Raw genomic sequence first — 15,478 nt, forward strand, 5'->3', positions numbered from 1 at the left:
GTCAAGACACTTGCACAGTTTTCCTATAATAACCCCCCCCCCCCCCCAACCTCTTCCCTCCCCCTATGACTTTCCTTTCAATGCCATATTCCCTTCCAAGAAAGGCTCAACTGATCTCACAAGCGGCTCATGATTGCTTAGTCCAGTTGACTACTTTCTCTCCTTGTGTATCTCTCTCTCTCTTTCTTTCCTTCTACCTATCCCTCTACGTTCTACAAAGTCACTTACTTGCGTTGCTCAAGCCTTGTGAAAAAGTACAAGGACAACAGAGGAAGGGGACAAGACCAGCAGCAGAGTCCACAAACAGAAACGTCACGACCAGCAGCCGTTACCCCGCCCCACCACCATGTGCAACACAAGCACAGCTACCGCCCGACGCAACAAGCTAGATTCGTCCTTTGCGTCACAGCCGCACAAGAGTCTGCCCGAGTTCGAGGGTAGTAAGGCTGGACAGCTTGATCCTCAGGGATATGATATCGTTCCCACTAGGCAAGCAGTACGAGGTGGTTGAGTCGAAGGTGTTTTGCTGAGAGCACCAGGTTGAGATATCATCTCTCGCTGGAGGATACAATTTGTTGGAGTGTGATTATGAAAAACTTGGGTGGACGGCGGCGCATGCTCTGTGGTAGGATACGTTTCATACAAAAGCTCGCCATGTCATGAAAAGAAATGGCTACACGTAAAATAGTCGTCGATCAACGAGCCAACCAAGTCCACAACCTTTCCACGCACCAAGTTCGATTAGAGAATCTACTACCCAAATAGGGAATCCCTTAGTACTCAGCATAAGGCGTGAACATGAGCTCCTCCGGTGCCGAGTTCCACGACGGTCCCATATTGAGGAGATCTGTCAGCCACCACGGCTCGTTGGACAGGTCGAACGCTACGTCAACCTCATTAGATGCCTGCCCCATCCCGCCCACCTCGCCCACCCCGACCACACCAGGCTCGACCCCAAAGACGGCCGAAGAATGAGAAGAAGGAGGATGGGGATCAGAAGACTGCATACCGGCCTCCTCCGCCTTCGCTGACCCTGCCGCCCTCCGCAACTCAGCCGCAAACAGCGACTGGATAGCCCGAAGTAAATACGTAGTCTTGAAAAACAGCCCGCTCCGGCCCCCCTCGGCATCCACCATCCCCAGCTCCCGCGGCACGCGATCCATCCTCTCACAAGTCCGATCGAGAATATCCAGCACGTCAGCCCGCCGGTGGACTTCGTCACGGTCCCAGCCTGGCTCGTCGTGGGTCGCGAGGCGGAGCAGCACGACCAGGCTGTGCAGGAACTGGGAGAAGATGTCGACGGTGACGCCCGGCCAGTAGGGCAAGGGCATCTCGAGGAGAAGAGCCAGCCAGCGCTCGGCGCTGGCGAGGATGGACTGCAGGTCTTGGAGGCGGCGGAAGTGGGTGGTGCCGGTGTAGTCGGTCTGGTGGGAATGGGGCTGGCTCAAGAAAGATTCTAGGATCGTGGTCTCTGTGCTGCAGAGGTAGAATTCTGCTGTTCCTGAGGCAGAGTATTTGTCATGTCAGTTTTGTCGACTGTGTAGCGGGTGTGAAGAAAAAAAATCAGACGAAGAGGGTGCGGGGGAGTACTTGAGCTTACTCTCTGCTAGTGTTGCTGGCGGTAGACTTTGTCGAAGGTCATTGAGCCGTCCGAGCATAGCTGTTATCAGACCTGTGGAGGGCACGCCTGCGCGCTCGTCCTGGTGGTGGAAGGCTTCGCTCCGGGCCAGACAGGTCAGCGAGTTTGTGATGATCTGACACTTGATCTGCATGGCCAGGAGTATGTCCATGTTTGTTTCTTGTCCCTCGGAGAGGACGGCCAGGCAGGCGTCTAGGTATGGTGTCCATCGAAGAGGTTCTGTTTTCCTATATGCCGTCCATGTTCTGGCGGTATGGGGGTATCAGTCAGCAAGCCATGGTTTCCCAGGCTAGACAGATCTCGTGCTCCCGTTCTTGAGAAGAGAACAGCACTTACGAGGAGGTCAGGTGGAACACGGCAAGAATGGCACGACGTTCTTCCAGCGTTCGTACCTGGTGTGGCTTCTGAGGGGAGGAAGACGAGGAGCAGGGGGCTTGAAAGTGAAGCTGGGTAGGGCGGCGAGCCCCAGTCTGTCTTGCTCCGGCCCCAGGCACATCTTTCTGTAGACCCAGCTCGAACGCGAGTGAGACGGACACCTGAGATAGCATTGTCATGAAGGGTTTGTCCTGTTTGAAGTAGTGAGACCTATATTTGTGTGTGTGTGTGTGTGTGTGTGTAACCGTCAGTCAGCCAGACAGAAAGTATTACAATCTGTCTCTCTCTCTCTCTCTCTCTTTGCCTGACCATCTCTCCGACATACATACCAGGAAGCAAAACAAACCACCCCAAGCAAGAGATCCAACGAAGCATGCTGCTCTGCCACAATCCTCTTAGAAATGACCTTCCAGATGGTCTCCTCCATGGCAAACTGCAGCGAGACTTTCTTGGTCGTCAACGCCATGATGACAAGCCACAGGAAGGGCCGCTGGGCCCACAGCTCGGCGGCGCTCACGCCGTGCGGTATGTGCACCATGGGGAAAGTCGACACGAAGGCCTGGCGGAAGGTGGCCAGGTTCACGTCGGCGGTGGCGAGCGGGACGCTGTGGGCGGCTACGTCCTTGAGGATGATGGAGGCCGAGGCCGAGGATGAAGTGGCGGTTTCTGCAGGGCGGAGGAGGTGAATGACGCTGGGGTTCATGTCGATGACGAGGTCTGGGTCGCATGCTGTTGTTGCTGTTGTTGATGCTGTTGCTGCTGCTGCTGCAGAGGAGGAGGAGGAGGAGGAGATGGGTGAGTCTGTGGAGCTGGTGCCTGGGGCGGCAGAGATCCTGTCCAGGTCTGGCTGGTATTGGGCCCGAGGCTGCGGCTGGCTTGTCCTCGGTGTCCTCGCGGCTGCCTGGGAGCGCAGGAGAGACACCAGGTCATCAAGTTTCTCCTCCAGCCTGGACTGGTCTGGAGGCGGCGGTGGAGAAGCTTGCGGCCAGGCATGCGCATGTGCCTCCACCGCATCGGCCTTGCGCTTGCGTGTAGTTGCAGACGGCTCACATGTTTTCCCCAGGCGATGACAACTACAGAGATTCTAGATCAGTTTCTGAGGAAGTAGGTGCGCAAAAAGCCAAAGTGAATGTCTCCATAGACGACGGGGCGTACCGTTCGCATTCAGAAGTGTCATATCGCTGAAAACACTTGCATTTGGCGCGGACACACCCTGCGCATGCCTTCCCGTAAGGAGCCGGCGCGAGGGGAGCGCTGGACTTTGGTGGTGGCAGGGTGATTCTTGGGGAAGGGGTCGATGTCATTACGGAAGGAGGGGACAGGGAAAAGGAGAGGTTCAAGTGTGTACAGACAGATATCCAGGAAGTGATCTGGATTGCGTTGCCTCCAGTCCCATGTGCAGTGAGGAAGATCCTTCTCCGGTGTCATCAATCATGTTGGCGGATTCATTCCGACAAAAACCCTGGCCAGCATGGGCTGTGCCGCTTTTGGAGACTCGCAATATTATTTCAGCGACGAGGGCATGTTACAAGTACATTGATAAGAGAATAAATCACGACAAACTTTCGATACTCTCTCCAGATGACAACAATCGGCGTGGATACCCTCCAAGCCGGCGTTTTCCAATAATATACTTGGCTGCTTGCAATTTTGCGCGTGGCTCCAAGGCCGCCGTGTTGGTGTGGTATCAAGACTTTGTAGCCAACACTTGAACCCCTTAGCAGGAATAGGTAGTGTACAGTGCACTAACACCACTGCTGCTTCTGCTGTAGCGGGTACACACCACCACTACGACTACGATTATCATCATTTTACCTTCAACTTAGAGGCTCAACCAGCTGCAGGCATTAGCATTCTTACATAACCCAACCCTCAGCCAGATGCGACTACAATAAGTCAAACATACTTCTTAGAGTAGACGAGCGTAAATATATACATTACGGTGCAATTCACTGGAAATCGGAAAGCGAAATAGAAATCTAAAATGACTAAGAAGGAAATGTCTATTCATAAAAACCGTTCGACTTCCTCCCTGTTATTTCTTAACCTATAAAACCGGCGCCCCAAGAGTTTCCCACCAAGGTCATAAATGAATGCTCTCTCCTCTCACAGATACGGCTTCCACTGAGCCTCAGTCCACTCCCAGAACTGTCTCGCAATACCCGTGCCGCCCTCAGCCTCCGTCTTGACAGCATTGACATAATCCTTTGGCAGATTCCAGAACTGACCCCAAGGAGCAACTAGAGAGAAGAAATTCAAACACCAGAGTCAGTCTCTCATACACCCAAAAACTGAGAGGAGAAAGGGGGAAAAGCAAAGGACGACCTACCAAAGCAACCCGACTTCTCGGCCGTAATCTCAGACGAGAAGGCCGCAAACAAACTGGTATACGCTCCATACACAGGCGGATGAAGCAGTGTATTGCGCAGGATGGCCGTGGTCACCCCGCCCTGGCTCCGCCAGAAATCCGAGTCCAGCGCGCCCGGATTCAACGACACAGACAAGATCCCGTCAGCCCTGTGGCGCTCCGCAAACTCGGCCGCGTGCAGGTAGTTGCCCAGCTTGCTGAACCCATAGCGATCCATGGCGCTCTCGGCCTCCATGTTACCCGCCACAGCCTTCATGAGGTTCTTGGGCAGCACCGCCTCCGTCGCCGACGACGAGACCCAGACCACGCGCACCGAGCCGCTGGGCACCTCCGGCTGCGCCGCCGCCGCCAGCAGCGCCGGGGTCAGGAGCCGTGTGAGGCCCCAGGGCCCCACGCAGTTGACGCCCAGCTGTAGCTCGTGGCCCTGCGCGGTGACGGCGCCCTTGTCCGGGTAGCCGACGCCGGCGTTGTTGAAGAGGAGGTGGAGGGCGGGCTCGCGCGCCAGGAAGGCGTCTGCGGAGGCCTGGATCGTCGTCAGGTCGGCCAGGTCCAGGCGGATGAAGTGCAGCTCGCCGGCCGACTTGGGCTCGGCGGCGCGGATCTCGTTCATGGCCTGGCGTGTCTTGTCCTCGGAGCGTGCCATCATGTAGACCTTGGCGTTCTTGGCGTACATGATGCGGGCGATTTCTTTGCCTAGGCCCGTGTTGGAACCTGTGACGATGACGACCTGTTTGTGGTGGTGGTCAGCATGGGTAAGATTCACACTCGAATTAAAAGAAAGAAATGGAAGGGCATTAAGTCTTTGTGCTATGTATGTTGTAGATGTTGTCTTGCCTTGTCCTTGAGATCTGGAACATATTCCTCAGTAATTGTCGGCTTAGCCGGACACAGGAACTGGGAGAGGAGGTTCTTGGTGCCAGTCATTGTGATGGTGGTATCTGGGCAGGAAGATCAAAGTAGAAGAGGTAAGAAGAGGTGGTGTAAATTTAAGCAGGTAGCTGTACAAGGCTGATCCGTTTGTGTTGAGTCTGTGTATTTTGTCTGATGTCCAATACCTTCTGGTGAGATGGAGGAGGCCATCCACGGGCATCTTTATATATGTTCTTCATCATCACTACTGCCATTACTGCTACTGCTTGCCATGCCGTCTGGCCCAGCCAAAAACACTCAAACCCGCGGTCTTCATCTAGAAACGACGACATAGGGCAAGAGAAGGATGACAGCATTCTTGTTGCAGGATGAAGAACAATCTTGAGCGGGTGAGTCAAGGCGGCCGCCTCGCCGCCCTGAGGCCGAGCCAACGTGCAGATGAGGCTGAAAAGGTCCCCTGCTCGAGGGTATCTGCATAATGTAAAAGACGAGAACCCGCGGGGTTGGCCACCTCAATCCCGCGGGTTTCGAAGTCCCATGCTCACCCCACCACCTGTTTGATAATCAACTGCGGCGGGATTCCGCTGGGGGTTCCAGGTAAACAAGCAAAAATCCATTGCATTACTTTTTCATTGTATAAATCAGAAGGAATCGAGTGCTCGGTGAAAGATGCAAGTTAGCAGCGGTACGGGCCTACAAACACACCCTTGTGCATAGCTTCGTCAGCAGGTTACATGATCCGCTTAAGGATGCTGACTACTTCCGTTGCGTCTCTTTTCTTTCGGGCAGTTGTCCAGAAAACAAGATTTCAAAATGTCTCATGTGTTCATACATTGCTTGAACTCTTCTTCTCAAAGATGAAGTAAAAATAAGAGCATTATGGCTATGCTGACTAATATTCTTTGCGGCCTCAATTGTCCCCGCCGCTCATAGTAAACCATCCATGTCTCCCACTTCACAGAGAAACTCCAAGCTTCGGCACACAACACAAACATCCCCTCGCAGCCTCGTTGAGCATCTCAGCAGTGACGACCATATCGTTCCTGATGAGTGGGTTCACCGAGACTCATCAGGAACAGCCTTGATCCGCAGGAACCACAAAATCGCCCGTGGGTGTCGGCTCTGCGGCTTTGGGACTCTCTCAGCTGGTTCATTCCTCTGCGAATCCTGAAGTGCTGTTGGAGCGGGGGGTGGTGTTGTGGTTGCTGGTGAGCCTCCATATAATTATAGATTTGGAACTCACCTCGTACCATATACCTCTGGCTGGAGGAGCAAGCAACCTAGGTATTTCCCTTCTTTTTTTTTCCTCCCCTTCTCTTTCTCTCCTTATTTCAGTAGGGAGTTGCCTCAAACGCCGACCCGCTTGGTCTCTGGCAGTTGTCGGAACGGCATAGGCACATAAACACAGATCCTCCTGTGATGTTGTGCATAAGGATGCCACAGAGGCACCGACTGTGGAACATGGTAGTGTCCTGTTTCGGGCAGGCACATCGCCGCTTGTCCAGGCCCAAAATTGAGGTCTCTGGTGATATTATCTGAAGAAACTCAATCTGCAACCTGAAGACCGCGTCTTTTTGTATGTTCCAGGTTCGGCTTGAACGGGTCCCTGTTGGGCGGCTCGCATTTCTGCTGTCCGCGACTACAGCCCAGTGAAATCGTCCATCGGCTCCGTTGGACAGCTAATTAATTTCCAGGGCGTGCATTACTGGAATCGGGACGAGATCGCGACCAAGCATCCAGTTTGTCTCAGAGACGCTCACAGTGACTTGTAGTCCTCGGTGCAATTCTTGCTATGCTCGAGACTGGCAGACTATGCGTCCAAGAGGCGGCAGTGTCAACAGAGCTTTTCAATTGGGAAAAAGGAGAATATCAAAAGCAAAAGGGAGATAAAGCTTGTGGGAAAGTCCAGATGAGGCAAACAGTCAAGCGAGTGGAGGAGGACGGATGAATGAATCCATGAACGATTACTGGGCATTGAGAGGGCAGAGATAGTCACCTTTCTCCTGGACACAAGCACATTCTCCTACTGCAGAGTGGTAATGAGGTTGTTGGAAAGGCAACCTTAGAAATGGCCAGATATCTTAATAATCAGCTCGTCTGGAGAAAAGTAGGCAGTATCCCCAGGCCGTTTTACCCGTGGGGAAGCTGGCAGGGCTCGCTAAGGAGCAGAGGTAAGGGGCCCCAGAAATGTGGGGTAAAATCATTCGACTTTCTTCCTTTTGGGCATCTTTTGGAGAACAGCTTTGCAAGGGCGTTGCTGCGGTGCACACCATACACGTGATTCCGCAGCATGAGGGGGAAGGGGGGGAAACACAAGCATGCACAGGCAAAAATCCAACGACATTCCTTCTTCTCCTCCACAGTCCCCCATCAATCTTCTCACCCATTTCCAACAACATGCAGCAAAAGAAGAAGAAAAATGTACCTCGCGAGAAGCCCCATCCGCAGCGCGCATCGCTCCTCCTAACGACTCAATTGCAAGGCAACTTATCCCCCTTTGGGAGCAGATCAGCCCCACCCGCCCCGCCTGGTTAGCCTCGAAACTCTGGGAGAAGCACACGATCCAGCAGGTCCTGCTCGCCCGCGTAGAGAGAGATAGAGACCCACTGAGCTCACCAGATTGCCGCGGAAGATGGAGCTTGATTTCCCCAGGAAATTCCCGCCGAGCTAGCCAGAGCTTGGGGGGGCGAGGGAGAGAGAGAGACAGAGGCCGGCTGGGGACCTGCTCTTGGGAGAAAGAGGACGAAAGGAATCGAGCAAAAGACACGAAGGCGATACAGAACGAGGAGGAACTGGATAAAACCCACAAGCCATTGTGAGCTACAGGTTGCTCCTGCTTGAGGGGCGAAAAGAGAGCTCCAGTCCGTTCAATTGGCCTTACGGCCACACATCCTGCGTCCTGAAACGCTAGGCCAGCACGCAGTCGTGAGAGCTCTCTCGATGGCATCCAATCTGGTCGCCTGGCTTGGCAGAGCAACAGCTGGCGGAGGTTTTTACCGAGGCCTGGAACTGCACTTCACAAGAAATGGACCGGGATACTAAACACCAAAGGTGACAGAAAACGAGGAAATCGCTTGGAGTTTACGATCCAGTGGATCTGGGAGGGCTGGGATTTTTCTATTGTACAGGTTTCCCGAAAACTTGTGTCCGCCCAAGTTTTGCCGTCTATGGTCTATGATTGCCGCCGTCGTTCGCACACTTCCAATGCAGTACACGCCGCCAATGCTCCTCCCCTACTTGTCATGAATGCCGTCGAGTGGCTGGCAAGGAGTATATCCCGCACCAATTCATCTCTCAGCATATGGCCCATCAAGATACTGGCAAGGCCTGTTCCATTTGTCAAGGACATAATGGAAAAGTTGTTTACGTCTGCAGAAAATCTTTTGTCAGTTTTCATTCCTTTTTTATCTCCCAAGTTTGATGATTATCTTTGTCATGACGACTGAAGCTTTGCTTGATGCTCGATGGCATCGTTGCCTGCTTTGTGAAGGATGGTCTCGATGATTTGAGGGATTTAAGAGTGGGCATGGGAGAAGGCGAGGGGGGATTGCACGTACGAACTTGGCCATGAGGGCAACCATGAGATCGAAGAGACCAATGGCCTCGACGAAGGCGAAACCCAGAATGGCGTAAGAGAACAGCTGGCCACGGAGGGCAGGGTTGCGGGCAACACCGTTCAGGAGAGCGGCGAAGACGAGACCGATACCGATACCAGCACCAGTCAGACCAATGGCGGCGGAACCCATACCCAGGTTCTTGGAGACCTCAACGAGGGCGTTGGCCATCTCGGAGCTGTAGGGGCGAGCCTGCTGCTTGAAGGCGGAGCGGGTGGTGGTGTTGATGATGCTAGAGCGCTTCAGGGTCTGGATGGGGCTGGGCTTGGCCATGCCTGTGGGAAGAAAGAGTTTTCTCAGCACCGAAACGGGAGCTACACCTTACGGACAACAACAATGGTCTTGCAAACCCAAATTGAGGTCTCGATAGATCTCAATTGGGGTTCTGGGAATATTGGGTCGATGACGTTTCGAGGTCGACGAGTTGTGTGCGACGATAAGCTCGAGATGGATGGGGTTGCCTTACCAGTGATGGTGCGCTTGGAAGCGTTGGCGACCTGCACACGCATGGCGGGAGCGGCCTTGGTGGCCATGGACGAGGCCAGGCGGGAGGCGAGGACACGGGTGGCGGCCATTTCGACTGATGGAGAGGAGAGGGGATGGGAAGAAAAAAAGAGAAGCTGTTGATGAAAAGGGAAGGATTGGGCAAGTGTGCTGATGGCTGGGAGCTCAGAGCTGCTTGGTGTGGAAGAGTGAAAAAATGAGAGTGGGAAGGGAAAAGGACAGAGCGGAGGTCAGGTGAAATCGGGTGGGACGGAGACCCGATGCTGGCTGGCTGGCAGTGGCACAACTCAAGGAAGATTCACCCACAACCGTGTGAAGTGATATCATGAGCCAATTAGCAGCCCAGGAGGCAGCACACGAACCCACCGCTAGACTCGAGGCTGTGGATACTATATCCCAGCCAGCACCCAGCGAGGGAAAAAATGCCGCCCCGAGGCCGCAAGCATCTGTTGCTCGGGCGATATCGGGACCAAAGGAATATTTGAAAAGGAAGCTTGATCCCTCGAGAAAAAAAAAAAAGAGAGAGAGCCAGGGCCTGGGACCAACTCACTCACTTCCCTACGGCCGGCTTGCTGCCAACTTGGCACTGGGCTGCTGACACGACTCGTGGCCGAGGAGAGTGCTTATCCTATCCGACCTTGCAAGCTTGTATCTCGGGGCAAACGATGCACAGCAGTGATCACACATCCACTCATCCGTCCATTCTCAGCGATTGCTTCTTGAAAAGCAAAAAAACCAACACAAACCATTTCTTCGGAACGGACCAACACTGTCACCTGCTGACTTGACGCCTTCGGTCATGATTGCAGCTGACTGTACAGAGACAGCAGAGATTTTCGTTGGAATTTGATATGCGACAGACCCCCACGGCCGAACCCTTGTATGCGGCTAGAAAAAGATGCGGCCGGCTCTCCCTGCCATGCGGTTCCTGCGTTTGCGCCGTGCAGAGAGACATGTCAGACACACATGGGGAGCTCGCTTTCAGGGGATCTCCGGCTGTAACGCAAAGGCTGAGTAAGACTGCAGCTGGCTGAGATGTCTCGTATGTGTCGACCTGCTACATGCCTTTTTATTTTATATTTTTGGGTGCTTGTTTTCTTCCACTAGTCTGTGTGCTTGCTACTCCTTGATACCCCTTTGCTTCCCCCTGTGATATGGCGTCAGAGCAGTTCGACAAGATAAGGGCCAAGACGAAGACCAAGGGAAAGACGTTGCGAAAATTGCAGCGGTTCTGCACATGATTCGGCATCTCTTCTCCTTGTCTCTTTATTTCAGGTGACCTCTCTCCAAGCATGGGCTGCGCAGAGCACAGACAATGTCCGCATGCGACAGTCCGAGATTTCTTGAGAGCTCGCAGGTAAGCTTCCTTGAGGAAATTAGGAGGAGTGGGTCTATGATGCCAACGCTTTGGTTAGTACTGTAAGCTGTTTCGCTGAAGATGGCGGTTTGCGACACAAGAGAAAATTTTTTCCTACCAAAGCTTTCGCAATCCCGCGATGTCCCGTCATCCCGCTACGCCGGCCCCCCCAAGAAAAAAGAAACCACCCACCCCTGCTGGGATGGCCCCCCCCGGGCTTATGATGCGCACCCCTGCTCCACAAGCGCCTTGAAATTTTGGAGCCTCGTTTCTGAGGCTGACTGCTGTTACTATGTAAATACTATTCATGGCGTTTTGACTTAGCCTCAACTACCGCCTGTAGGAAAAGTTAAATTCACACTGGCCACTGGTTCATCCTTTGAACCATGCTTTCAGGCTCCTTGCTCTACAAATATATGTTCTTATTCTACGACTCTGTCCTTTGGGTCACCTGTCTTACCGTCAGCAGCAATCCTCCGGCTAGAAGGATACGCCGACCTTTTGTTTTTGGGGAGGCGGGAGGGGGAGGGGGCGCTGTGACCCCGAATGAGTGACGCACCCTAGAAAGCTGCTTAGCTGGCGACCTCATAAGTAGGTGGCCAACAGCCGGAACTAATATAGCGTATGTTCTATACACCATTGATTGCATCGACCTATGCACCATGGAAACTTAAGTTTTGCATATGACAACTCACAAACAAAGGTGAACTTGTTCATCTTCTGTTCTCTTTTCCCAGCTACGATGATGTGTCTACGCTGCTGCGGGATTATCAAACACTACAGGCGCAGGTGACTTCATGTGTGGTCTTTGAGCGTCGGCTCTCATAGGAATCACCTACTGGACACTGCAAGGCATACCGAAAGCTATGCTACATATTTTCTGGGATCATGGGTAGGGCTTCACCGCACGCAGCTTGTCTTATCCTGCACGGACCATGAGGTCCTTCCAAAAGGCCACTTGTTGGCGGTACACTCTGCCTACAGGTTGTGTATATTCGGTCCACTTGCTGTGATATAAATCGCCCAACCCTTCAGGTATTATTACTTCGTGTCCTCCTGCCCTTAACATGCTGCTGTCTTCCTGGCACAGAAGTACAGCCATGGAGGCTACTCTAAAACGTCAACAACCCCAGGAAAACATCCCGCGCGAGGGCGATCATGGGTTGAGCTGTTCTAGACCGTCTGTCAGAACCGTTCTGACATGCGACTATCTCAAGAAAAGCATGTAGATTCCCCCCAGGATCTAATCCTCTCCGGGTGTGGTATCGCGTGCCCTCTTTCGACTGGGACTAATGATGCTGTCTGGTCACCTCCAACGCACTCGGGGCTGGCATGTAGGAGCATAGGTATTTCCCGTTTCCGGCTTTGGGGTAGCAGCAGCAGCAGCAGCAATCTGAGGTAAGATGACGTTTACCCTCTGGCAACGTATGTCACATTGCCCTCCTACTTGCTATTTATTCGTTTCAATCTTCGTTGGGCAACCAGTCGATTGAAATGCTAGAAGAGATCTCCTTTGGGAATACCAGTCTCAATCCATGCATATATCCAGAGCCCTCTCGTTTAAGAGTGGGTGATGGTAATTCCCCATAGCGGGCCATGCAGCGCTAACGTCGCGGGCCGCACGCGTGGTCGAGAAAGACAAAAAAAAGTTCCAAACAGGGTTGCAACGGCTTTCCCTTCTGGAAAAAATAGACGAATTTGTTCAGAGAACAGAAAACCTCCCAAGGTCAAGCGTGATATTGCAGAGTCCAGAGAACGGACAAAAGGCTAATTCCCTCTCTCCCTCGGGCGGATTTGCGTGCTCGAACCCTGAACTTCTTAATGTCACAAGCATACTCAGGTAACAGTCGGTGTATACCTCGAGCACGTTTCAGCTAGTGGAGGGACTCTCTCTACCTGTTCGAAGCACCCTCGAGTTCAAAGGGGAACAAGTCTTGACCATGAGCTCCATTTATCCATCTCTCGATGCACGAGGCTTTCGTTTGTAGCTCTGCACAGTTAAGGAGAAACGTATGAGCTGAGCACGTGGAAGTGGCTGAATGAGTGTTGAGATTGAATCTATCTAATACAAAAGGAAGATCTTCTAAGTAACTAAACCAGGCTCTGAGATGGTTTATGAGGAGACCAAAACAGAGGGTTAGGGTTAAATATGCCCCATTTTTCACACACCCCCCATCTGACTGGTCAGATGTGCCAGAAAAGTGGGTCTTTTGTGGGGTCCCCGCAGACGCGTTTAAGCTTATGTGGGCGCGTTTTACAGTCGCCTTGCCTCCTTCCAGTCCTCTTTCTTTTTCAACCAGCTCTTTTTCCATCTGTTTTCAAGGTTTTTGAAAGCCTCCGCGCGTCAATATGCCTCTTCTAGTCACTCCAGATTTCTCGTCAGGCGAGTCTGACGTTTCTGTCCCTCTCAGCGAGCTCAGTATGGCTGTTTCCGATGACAGCGACTCTGCTGAGGGCGAGATCCATGTGGCCTCTTCTGGTCCTTCTCCCGATGTGGAGACTGATGAGGATCCCTTGGGTGCAAACCCCAGCTCCCCTGCCAGTGTGTCTGAGTCGCATGGTGGTCCCTCGATGGCCACAGAGAAGAGCGCGAGCCCTGTTCAGCCTGTCTTGATTCCAACCGCTGGTCGGCACCCTCTTCCTGATGTGAGTATAGAAAGAGCTGCCTGGGGATTGGTATGGGCTGAACTGATTGTTCTTGTTTCCAGGGACGGCGGTCTGGCCTGCCTGCTTCAAGTCCTCAAGCTCCGGTCGAGTCGTCTGCCGCTCGTGCTGATACCCTGATTTTGCGTCCTTCGGTCGATGGTGCCTCCGATTCAGTCGGTGTTGGTCTTTCCAAGCGCTCTGGTGCTGGTTCTACGGGGATTTCTAGCCCGTTTATCGATGACGACGACGATGATGATGAAGACGGCTCTGTGCTCCTTCAGGAGGCGCCCAAGACTGTAGGTTCGCACCGCTTTTTCTTCCAATGTTTACCTGGCTGACCCTTTTTCAGGCTTCCGGTAGCCTTTCAAGTTCTGGGCCAGTCGCAACAAGGCCTGTCACCGAGCAGGGTATGGCTCGTTTGAGGTCCCAGGATGCGTTGATGCAGGAGCTTCAGCAGGAGCGCCTCGATGTGGCTGCTGGAGACGCCGCCAAGTTGAGGACTCCTCGGTCGCGAGCCAAAAAGACTTTTCCAGTGGCCACCCCTTCCAGTACTCCCGCTGCAGGTTCCTCGAAGAGCCAAGACGATGCTTCCTGGGGTGCTGTTCGCGATGTTCCATGCATTGGCTGTATCAAGAGTCTGGCTGCGAGCGGCTCTGATGGTTCCTGTCACGACCAGAAGGACTCATCTGCTGCTCGCTGTGCTCGGTGTTCGAAGGGTCACAAGTGTATTCCGGTCCCTTTCTACCTCATGCCTTTTGTGGACGAGCTTTATATGGCCAAGCGTGCGCTTGCTTCTGCTGAGGAGATGGATGCTCCTACGCCCTCGAAGAAAAGGACGCGCGCTGGAGTGGAGAAGGAGAACTCCACTCTCAACCTTGCTCCTCTGGGGACCCGATCCAAGCATGCTGTGTGGGCTTAGAAAGCTGCTCTTGAGCATTTTGAGGCGGGCAAGTTTTCGGAGGTTGACGAGCTGCAGAAGCAGATTGAGGCGCTCACGGAAGAGCGTGATGTGCTCCTTGCTGAGCAGGAGGCTGATCGTAAGGAGGCAGTTTCACGCTCTGCCAAGGAGGGGAAGGCCGTGGTTTCGGCTAAGAAGAAGGGAAAACAAGCTGCCGTTCAGTCTGTCTCGCGCTCTGTCGATGATCATCCTGTCGAGTCTTACCGTGAATGGCATCTGAAGCACGAGAAAGCCAAAGCTGATATCGAGGCAGTGCTGGCTACCCTTCACCCCCCACCTAAGGAGTGAGCCCTGTTCAGGCTTAGGTGTGCTCTAGGCTTTGGTGGATGATTGGGTTTTTTGTGGTTAAGTCCTTTGGTTCGTCGTTTGATGAAGGTTGCGCGCTTGGTTTGCGTGTTTCTGGGTGATACCCCTGGGCTATAGGCCCTCGTTTTTGATTTTGACAAATGAAATTCAGTGATTGAGAGCACCCAAAAGGGGCCAATGTGAGATCGAGTTGCCCATCTGTGTCCCTTTAGGTTCCTTCTTGGTCCTCTGATTCAAGGCATGGCTGACATCCTGAAGGTTGAGGAGCGCTCTGAAGTGTTCGAACTGCGCTCGATTGAGGTTCTTGGTCAGTCCATCAGCTGGCATGCTCTGTGTTGGCATATATGAGACCTGGAATTTGCCCTTTTGGAACTCCTGCTTGAGCCACATTTGGTGTATATCCACATGGCGGAGCTTTGTGTTTATCCTTTCACGCTCTGTGACTACCAGCCGTATGGCTTGTTGATTATCACAGAAGATATTCCAGGGCTCGCCGAGGTTCAAGGTGAGGTCTCGAAAGAGGCGTTGTAAGGCGATCGTTTCCTTGGCTGTGGCCGAGAGGGCGTACAGTTCAGCCTCTGTGGTTGAGGTGGTTACCAGGCTTTGCTTTGTTGGTGAACATGCAGGGCTCTTCAGTTGAGGGCGTAAGGCCGAGATTTCGCAGAGTTGAGCAGAAGTGCCTGTACCAGAGTGCTGGCGAGTCCCTCAGGCCGTACAGTGCCTTTTCCAGGAGCACGATTTTCCCTTCCTCCTTGAATCCATCAGGCAGCTCACAGAAAACGCTTTCCTGGCTTTCCCTGCTGGCATTCAGGAACGCTCCGGTGACGTCCATCTGGTTGAT

General features: G+C 53.2%; 4 protein-coding genes across 4 annotated transcripts; 1 reads left to right on the forward strand and 3 right to left on the reverse strand.

The window, feature by feature from the left end:
* Positions 1 to 1,175: 1,175 nt before the first annotated feature.
* M406DRAFT_237333 (uncharacterized protein) lies at positions 1,176 to 3,255 on the reverse strand (the record flags this gene model as incomplete). Its single annotated transcript, XM_040916057.1, has 5 exons — positions 1,176 to 1,501; positions 1,601 to 1,884; positions 1,976 to 2,224; positions 2,344 to 3,087; positions 3,170 to 3,255. Coding segments are annotated over 5 exons (1,689 nt in total), but the record flags the coding sequence as incomplete, so codon positions are not given.
* A 726-nt stretch (positions 3,256 to 3,981) lies between these two features.
* On the reverse strand, positions 3,982 to 5,306 carry M406DRAFT_346975 (NAD(P)-binding protein; the record flags this gene model as incomplete). The annotated part of the gene is made up of 3 exons (XM_040922240.1): positions 3,982 to 4,254; positions 4,344 to 5,109; positions 5,217 to 5,306. 3 exons carry the CDS (start codon positions 5,304 to 5,306, stop codon positions 4,121 to 4,123), a joined length of 990 nt encoding a protein of 329 aa, XP_040774027.1. The 3' UTR covers positions 3,982 to 4,120.
* Positions 5,307 to 8,305: 2,999 nt separating this feature from the next.
* Positions 8,306 to 9,689, reverse strand: M406DRAFT_83965 (uncharacterized protein). Its single transcript, XM_040926041.1, has 3 exons — positions 9,333 to 9,689; positions 8,810 to 9,141; positions 8,306 to 8,621 (listed from the first exon to the last, which is right to left on the reverse strand). Exons 1-3 carry the CDS (start codon positions 9,439 to 9,441, stop codon positions 8,616 to 8,618), a joined length of 447 nt encoding a protein of 148 aa, XP_040774028.1. The 5' UTR covers positions 9,442 to 9,689; the 3' UTR covers positions 8,306 to 8,615.
* Positions 9,690 to 13,782: 4,093 nt separating this feature from the next.
* Positions 13,783 to 14,619, forward strand: M406DRAFT_352178 (uncharacterized protein; the record flags this gene model as incomplete). The annotated part of the gene is made up of 2 exons (XM_040922669.1): positions 13,783 to 14,280; positions 14,317 to 14,619. The coding sequence occupies 2 exons, from the start codon at positions 13,783 to 13,785 to the stop codon at positions 14,617 to 14,619; spliced, it is 801 nt and encodes a 266-aa protein (XP_040774029.1).
* Positions 14,620 to 15,478: the final 859 nt, after the last annotated feature.

This window comes from Cryphonectria parasitica (genome assembly GCF_011745365.1).
Source record: "Cryphonectria parasitica EP155 unplaced genomic scaffold M406scaffold_6, whole genome shotgun sequence".
NCBI classification, from domain to species: domain Eukaryota; kingdom Fungi; phylum Ascomycota; class Sordariomycetes; order Diaporthales; family Cryphonectriaceae; genus Cryphonectria; species Cryphonectria parasitica.

Excerpts from the sequence above, each read along its gene's own strand:
- M406DRAFT_83965 (XM_040926041.1), bottom strand. The coding sequence starts at position 9,441 with ATGGCCGCCACCCGTGTCCTCGCCTCCCGCCTGGCCTCGTCCATGGCC. Across the intron at positions 9,142-9,332 it reads TTCCAAGCGCACCATCACTG|GCATGGCCAAGCCCAGCCCC; the intron begins GTAAGGCAACCC and ends TTCTTCCCACAG.